Below are 8812 nucleotides of genomic sequence, written 5' to 3'. Positions count from 1 at the left end.
TGACAACTACAGTCACGCTGTTGTGCTATCAAATAGTTGAAATTATTCTTTCTAACTGGAACAATATTTTTTAAATAGTAAAGAGTAAGACATAGGAACTCCAAATATCTAAGCCAGGTCCCAATCAACTCAGAAAGTTTATTTACATTTTAGGGAGACATGGGACAGCAATCAATACATGTAAGACAAACATTGGTTTGAGCTGGAAAGGCAGGAGGACTCCAAGTGGGGAGGAGGGTTCCATGTCATAGGTAGGTAAGAGACAGTTGCATTCCCTGATGAGCCTTTCCAAAGGAGGAAATAAGACTTGCATTTATCTTAGTGAGCAGAAGGGTGACTTTCAATAGAATGGGAGGCCCATTTGCCCTAAGCAGTTCCCAGTTTGACTTTTCCCTTTAGCTTAGTGATTTTGGAGTCCCAAGATTTTCCATTCACAGATATAAAAGAGAAAGGTACACCTGAGTAAATACTCAACAAGGAAGCAGGATACATGTTCTCTTTGCTTCCCCTGTTTCCTTGATAGCCATGCGCGCTTATGTTTATATTCCTCATTGTTTGATGAAGCTAATCATCAAAATAAGAACTAGGAAAGACTCTAGAACTCCACAGGAAAGCAATTATACAGCCTTTATGACATGCGAATTTATTCACTCTGCAAAAAAAAAAAAGTAATTACTTTCTGTAGTGTCTCCCATGTATCTCCCAAAAGGCACACGTCTGGGTGCATGTAAAAATTAACACGAAAGCCTATACAAAAAGGAATTCTTAAGAGTTAACAGCTAGAGAAGAGAGGTGCCAGTCTTTGCCCAGGCTTATCCCTCCGCACCCTCCCCCAAAACAAATGGCGGACAGAAGAAAAAAAACATAGTAGTTACTACAACTATTACTCTACGGAAATATTAGGGGTAGTGAAAACAAACTTCTGACACTGAACTTTACTGAGCCCTGCATCCTGCCCACGACCCCCTCAGCCACCCACCTAGCTGCGCACCACCCACCTAACCGCCGCGGCCCCACCAGCCGGGAAGAATCCCCAGCGCCGCGACAGCACCAAAGCACTTCGGCGCGCCTCCGCACCTCGGGCGGCGCAAACGTTTGGTGTGTCTGCGTCTGGGGCGGAGCCTCTTGTCCCTCTGCGCGGCCCGTTCCGCCTTTCTTTTCCTCCCACCGCCTGTCGGCTGACGTGTCTGCAGTTCCTCCGCGTCTACTGCGAGTCAGGCCGTGATGGCGGACGCCTGGGAAGAGATTAGGCGGTTGGCGGCCGACTTCCAGCGGGCGCAGTTCGCCGAGGCCACGCAGAGGTGCCTGACCCTCCCTCTCTTTTGTGGAGCCCAAATTAGGCCGTGGGCTGACACGCCTGTATCTGGGACTTTAGACCCGCGGCCCTGCATCCCGGATCTTCTCACTGCTTGTCACCATTCCCTCCTCCTCCCTCCGCCCCGAGCCTGGATCGCAGTTCTAAGTCCAACGCTTGGCGGGCAAGTCCGCAGCCTAGGACGCCCTGGAGCCCCCCAGCCTCAGCGAGACGCTGGCGCGCCCCGCCCCACCATGGACGGGGCAGGTGATTTCGAGCTGCCTTTATTGAGAGTTCCTCTGACCCTCCCTCACCCACCAGCCATCAAATCACTGTGACATCTTGGCTGTTACACACTTCCTGATCTAGAATGAGCTCCAAAGAAGAGGCTAATTCCTCCCCTCCCCGCCCCGCCCCCCGACCCCAGTACAGTAGTTGGCAAATAGTATGTTGACCCTTAAAACTTTTTGCCTTTTTATCTCTCGTAACAGACCTAGGGCTAGACCCATGACCCCATCTGTCCTTCAGGTCACTGACATTTTCTACCAGCCCACTAACCTTTGGAGGATGTGTCCAGAGCAGCCTAACTCTGCTTTTTTAAAATAACGCTAATAGAAGCCTTTCTATTCTTTGACCACTTCCTACCTGCGATGTTTTATTTTGAGCCGGAAGACAGCAATCGCCTTATGCTGTATTTTCTACCACTGATAGCAAACTCGTAACTGCATGGGTAACTTAACAGTAGCAGTTATGATTTCATTAGGCCACATCCCCTGCCTGCTTGTAGACCATGTGTGTAAGTGAGGCAATTATGCACTTAATTTAAAAGAAAATTCTGATTAAACTGGAAATTAAAGTAGGGCATTCTTTTTGTTTGTTTTTTCTTTTTTCTTTTTTCCTACCTCAGCAAATGTCTTCAATTTTCTATTCAGATTTGAAGATTGGAAGCAGGCCTGTAAGAGACAACAGACTTGAAATTTGTGATAGGATGATGTGTACCAATTAAATAAATGATTTAAGCATATGTAAACCTACTTACTCTGAAAGTTTTTTTTTTAACATTGAATCAGTTAGTGAAAAACATAGATTTTGTGATGTAGAAATTAGTGACTACACAAACTTTTTAAAAGCCTATGTTAGTTTTGAGCACCAGTGTATCAAGTGGACTTTTGAAACTTAACTGTTTTTCTTTCCCTCAGGTTGTCCGAGCGAAACTGCATTGAGATTGTTAATAAGTTGATTGCTCAGAAACAGCTAGAAGTAGTTCATACACTCGATGGAAAGGAATATATTACTCCAGCCCAAATTAGTAAGGAAATGAGAGATGAGCTACATGTCCGAGGTGGTAGGTAATTCTTTAGTGGTTTTTTTTTCTTGAATTTTTGGAAGGGGCAAAACAAAAACCTGTAAACATGTCATTGCATACTAAATTATAGATTATAAGATATCCTTTTCAATTGTTGATAATCAGGCTTAATGTTTTGGGGGTTCATGTAAACATGGTCATATAATTTAAATGAACTCAAATGTTATCACTTAACAAAATAGTTTATCATTTTGAGTTATGTGTACTATATGTGAATTGTTTCTTTTTACAATTCCTTAATTTATTGCATGACTCAGGGAAGGGTATTCAGCTGCCTGTTATTAGGTGGTAATTGTGAAGGGAGACAGTATCTTACAGGATTATAGGTTTTTGAAAATCAAGGCTGTATTTCTTTTTAAGGCTTACTTATACTTACAAATTAGATAACTCAATCCAGTGTGGTACTACACCAATCATATTGTATGAAATACTATTAAAAGCACACACAAAGTTAGTTTCCTTTGTCTTCTTAAAATTTGAACAGAGTACCAGGCATATTTGAATACTATTTGATTAAAATAGAATTAACTATGAAAGCATCTCTTCATATTATCAGAGGGTAACATTGGTCTTTGTTTTTTTTTTTTTTTTTTTTTTTTATCAATTTTCTTTCACAGTCCCTTTAAAATATGAGTTATAATTTGAAATTCTTAACAGATATTCTTATGCTGATATGTAGAAACCTAACGTTTAGTATCAAATAATTGAAAAAAGTTCATCTTAATTTAGCTGTCAATATCTCTTTGATCACAGTAGATAAATTCTGAGTTGTGAAGAGAAATGAATATATCCATAGATATAGCCAATTTGTGTGCCAGTTGGTGCTCATAATTGGCCTGATGTTATTTAAAAAAAAAAAATTTTGGAAAGTAAATTATTGCTTGTGGCTTCAGCCATGAAGACTTACTCAGCCATCAGCTCATGGTGTGTGTTTGAAGACATTAATTATTCTGGCTTTCTGTTCTATGCAGAAGGACTTTGACCAAAACTTAAATGTTAGAATTTATAGCTTTGGGTTGGTGTGTACTCATATGTCATTTAAAATAAATGGATGTCTTTTCTTCAAAGGTCGAGTAAACATTGTTGATCTACAACAGGTAAGTTTTAAATTTATAAAATTTTTGCTTTAATTTCTCAATTTTTTGATACTGTGAATTTGTTCAAGTATTCACTAATGCTGGTATCATATTTTGTATAGTGTTTGTAAAGAAATAGTTATGTAAGTCTCACTGATACACTGAATTGATTTAATAAGTTCTGATACATTGAAATGATTTAATAAATTTTGATTTATTGAAATTATTTAGTAAGTTGGCCTTATTAAAGAGTTGGCCAACTCTTCCCCAGTTGGCTTTCTTATTATTAATTTTTTACCAAATGAAGTCATAGTTATCATCTTATGTAAGTTTATGTAATTTTGGGAGAAAAATCACCAGTTTCAGGTTTATATGTTTTTAGTATATGAAACTAATAGAGAAATATTTTTAAAAGCAGAAGCTACTTTCAAAAAATACAAATATATATGTCATTACCAAGGTACACTATAAACAAGAAGCCAGAAAATTTTCTGTAAAATGCTGTCTGTTATATAAATATGTAATTTACTGCTTTATATAAACTTACTAGCAAGTGACAGTGTAATTCTTTAGAACTAAAAATAAATAAGCAATGCACCTCTAATTTTTTATTTGGCCAATGCTTTTTGTATTATTTCAGATTGATTCAAAATTTAAGAATAAGCAATTTCTTTCTTTTTCTTTCTTTTTTTTTTTTTTTTTTTTTTTGAGATGGGGGTCTCCCTGTGTTGCCCAGGCTGGTCTCAAACTCTTGAACTGAAGGGATCCTCCCGCCTCATCCTCCCAAAGTGCTGGGATCTAGGCATGAGTCACCATGCCTGGCCAGCAATTTCTTTAAAAATATAGTTCTAAGTGTATATTGTCAAACTTAAGAAACAATGCAAACTTATCACTAATAGAATTTGTGTTTATTTTCCAGGTAATTAATGTGGACCTGATTCATATTGAAAATAGAATTGGTGACATTATTAAATCAGAAAAACATGTTCAGTTAGTGTTGGGACAACTGATAGATGAGTAAGTATAATAAAGTACAAATTTAGGAGCACTTCGTTGATTTTCTTTCTTTTTTTTTTAATAGTGTTTAAATTTAGGCCAATTATGGCCAGTTAGACATTTCATTTAGAACTCTTACGGTGCTAATTTTCATGGTAAGGTTTATTTCACTTTAAGAGTAAGTGCTTAAGCCACATGTGGTGGCATGTACCTGTAATCCCAGCTACTCAGAAGGCGGAGGCTGGAGGATTACTTGACCAGGAATTTGAGACCAGCCTACGTAACAGCAAAGATCCTGTCTCAAATTAAAAAAAAAAAAAAAAAAATTAGTGTTATTGTATGGAATACTTAGAAATAATATAGACTTCTATGTTTTTCTTAAGAAGAAAATGTAAAACATAACTTTTACATTCTTTCCCATGTAATCTTAACTCTGAAAGCAAATTTGTTCCAAAAATGTTAATGGAAATCGAATACAAGTCTCCACTTAAAAAAATCCCAGCATGCCAACCTGGCAACATGGCAAAACCCCATTTCACTAATTAAGTTTACTAATTAAAAAATTAGCCAGATGTGATGACTCGCACCTATAGTCCCAGCTACTCAGGAGGCCGAGGTAGGAGGATTGCTTGAGCCCAGGAGGTCAAGGCTGCTGTAAGCCATAATCATGCCATAGCACTCCAACCTGGGTGACAGAGTGAGACCTTGATGCCAAAAAAAAAAGAAAAAAAAATTTATTGTTTCATTAACCTTACATTTAGCCACACTAATGAGAAAAAAATATTTTTTAAAATATGAGTGATGAGTGGTGTTCATGTACACACACATTTCATTACTTTTGGGGCATACTTCATTTCAACGGAAATTAAACATAAAACGAGTCAACAGAAAAAAATTCCTAATTCTTTTTTCTATTCTTTTCTTTTTTTCACTATTAGGAATTACTTGGATCGGTTGGCAGAAGAGGTAAATGATAAATTGCAAGAAAGTGGTCAGGTCACCATATCAGAACTGTGTAAAACCTATGATCTTCCTGGAAACTTTCTGACACAGGTATGTATTTTTTTTCCTAATAATACAATATGTCTTTTTACCAAAGGATTTTAAACAAAGACTTTGAATGGAAGGGGAAAAAAACGAGACTTCCTTACCATCAGTTGATTTATTGCAGGTGTCTGACTTGATATATGTTGTAGCAGTATATTTGTGGGGTGCTTCTTGTACATTAATGGTTCTGAGGAGACACTTTAAAAATGATTGTAATCTTCCTGAACCGAGAGACATCCTAAAACTAATTTATAGACTAAGCTCTAGGGCTGCTTTGATGCAATTAGCAATTGTATAATAAGTGCATGGATTTATTTAATGCTTTTGATACCAGCTATATAGAAACTGTAACCAGACAATTAAATTTCTGATTGCCCAGTTAAATTTCAAGAAATAATTGATAGAGATAATAATTTATGGGGGGTACTACTGGCATCTTGTGAGTAAAGGTCAGGGATGCTGCTAAACATCCTACAGTGTACAGGACATCCCCCCAACAAAGAGTTTTTTTGTTCCAAATGTCAGTAGTGCCAACATCTTTTGATTTCACCATTTATCCTCTTCTAAACTGTCAGAATGATGGGAAGAAGAACCAAGGAATCTGACATTCTCTTAACTTTAGGTATTTGTGTCAGTACTCAAATATCTTATGTGTAATAACAATGCTGCCTGAAAACATAGGCTATTTTCTTGTTTACTTTTTTTCTGTTTTTTTTTGTTTGTTTTTTTAGAATCATAGAAATTCATTTGGTAGAGCGGAAAGGACATAAGCTTTTGAGATTTTTAAAAGACCTTGATTTGAATACTGTCTGTACCACTTCTTATTTGACATTAGGAAAATCATTTCATCTCTTTTATGCTTCACATTACGTATCTGTAAAACAGGAAATACTGTCTTTTTTATAGGCTTCATTGAAATCTAGTGAAATATCTAACACAATGGAGAAACTAAATAATGCTAGTCCTGTTTTATATTTACTGAAACAAGGGAAAATCCAAATCTCTCTTTAGGTATCTATCACTTTGAGAAATTCTAACTTGCAAAATTTGCCAAACCATAATTGCATGAGATTAATTTATAATACAAGCAGATTTACTTGCTCATATTAAGAAAATGAGCTTCCCTAACTCCATTTAAAATACCATTTATAGTATAGATCTGTTTTATATAGTATTTCAGGAGCTGAAGTTCTATTTTACATGAGCAAACATATGTTAATCACAGGACAAAAAATGTATTTTTAAAATACTTCTTTAAAGTATCCAGCTCAAATCCAAATGATTTCTTATAAAACTGTTTCTGAATACATTTTAGTAACGTATCTAGTTTTTAATATTTTTCAGTTCCATTCTGAATATAGCAGTATTCTAAAAGCTCATTAAGTTGTTTGAAAAACATTTTTCTATATCATAAAAATTTGAACTGAGCTGACTTGAGTAGATTTAACTTAGAATGTGAAATATGTCCAAACTTATTTCTGATGTACCTGATGCCAGTCGTAGTATAGCTGTGGAGAAAATTCTGCTGAACTTGAAAGAAGGTTACCAAGAAATCAGATCATCTGCCATAGATCTTCTGGACAGGCATAAATTTGCATTAGAGAGAATAACTTTTGAGGTCTTACGTTTCCCTATGCTGCAGAATCTGGAATAACACTTATACTTCTGTTAGTATTAGAAGCTCCAGAAAGGGTCTTCTCCAAGACCCATTTGTATGTCTTGGCTCTCTGTATATTGGAGGCTGCCCATATCTAGAAACCATCATATCAAATCATCATCATATTGATAGTCATTTTTATTTTATATTAGAAATAGCCCTCATTAACAAGAGCTAATATGACAGCTCAACCTTTTAACATGTAAGCAAGCAATTTGACTCATTTCTTGGCTCTGCTATGAGATAGTGAACTTTTCTAGATACTGAATCTTTACTTTAGTTGATATATCTTATAATTTATGCTTGTTGAAATTTCTCGGTCACATGATTGATACCTCAGCATGCAGCATGACTTGAGTATAACTATGCAAATGCATATGTGTAATTATTTTCTTTTAAATTAATAAAAATTTACATCTTTACCCACAGGCACTAACTCAGCGACTTGGTAGAATTATCAGTGGACATATTGATCTTGATAATAGAGGAGTAATTTTTACAGAAGCTTTTGTAGCTCGACATAAAGCACGTATCCGTGGACTATTCAGTGCCATTACCCGGTAAGTATATTTTAAAGAATATATATTTTCACATTTCTTTGATCATAGTTTGCATTTTTTTCCCAGCAGCTGAATCTTTTTCTTTGTTTTAATAAAGTCTCATTTAGGACCCCAGTTTATTAAACAGATTAAAGGGCAGTTTTTGTAAAATAGAAATTGAGATTCCAGAGTTCTAGAATGCAGCCTCTCTCTCCAGTCCGCATCTCCTTCCTCTCCCTACCTTCACCACCCTTGTGACCCCATATACACTTCTGCAGAATGCAGTTTAAAAACTGCTGCCCAGATCAGTATATAAGTGTCACCCTTGAATCATGGAAAGAACATGCAATTTAAAGTCAGAAGAATTTGGTTCATAGCTTTATCACAGAATAGGCACATGACCTTGAGCAGATAAGTCAGTCACCTAACTTCTTTGGGCATCATATGGGGCTAGAGAATTTTATAACATTTTTTACTTTATAGCATTCTATAATTGTAATGAATAACAATGTTACTTTCAAAGTTACTGACTTTTCTAAAATAAAAATTTCTGAAATATTTGAATCTGTGTAACAGACTCCAGCATAGAATTCAGAAAATCTATATTCTTAATTATCTCCTCTGTCCTGTGTCATCAACTTCATCTCAGTGGCTATATGCCCTACCAGCATTTAAGTATGTCCAAAAGTCTCCCATTTTAAAACAAATCTCTCTGAACCCCTTTATTCTATATCATCTATCATGCTGTTTGTTCCCTCCCTTAAAGTGAACCTTCTGGATAGTTGAAATCTACATTCAGTGTCTCAGTTACCTTCTGTCACTTCTTAACCCACCTAT

General features: G+C 36.2%; 1 protein-coding gene across 2 annotated transcripts in view; it reads left to right on the top strand.

The window, feature by feature from the left end:
- The first annotated feature begins 1166 nt into the window (after nt 1-1166).
- LOC105498566 (UFM1 specific ligase 1) overlaps nt 1167-8812 on the top strand; it is a 33320-nt gene continuing 25674 nt past the window's right edge. Inside the window, exons 1-6 of one of the 2 annotated variants that reach the window (XM_011770710.2) lie at nt 1167-1301; nt 2494-2639; nt 3729-3757; nt 4656-4753; nt 5671-5785; nt 7866-7996. In XM_011770710.2, the coding sequence (XP_011769012.2) occupies nt 1225-1301; nt 2494-2639; nt 3729-3757; nt 4656-4753; nt 5671-5785; nt 7866-7996 (596 nt within the window). In that variant the 5' untranslated portion in view covers nt 1167-1224. Of the gene's footprint in view, nt 1302-2069; nt 2091-2493; nt 2640-3728; nt 3758-4655; nt 4754-5670; nt 5786-7865; nt 7997-8812 lie in introns of those variants that run through there. The other variant, XM_011770712.3, reaches the window with a different exon arrangement.

Source organism: Macaca nemestrina, chromosome 5, assembly GCF_043159975.1.
Source record: "Macaca nemestrina isolate mMacNem1 chromosome 5, mMacNem.hap1, whole genome shotgun sequence".
Lineage (NCBI taxonomy): Eukaryota > Metazoa > Chordata > Mammalia > Primates > Cercopithecidae > Macaca > Macaca nemestrina.
This window is presented reverse-complemented; position numbering and strand designations above follow the sequence as displayed.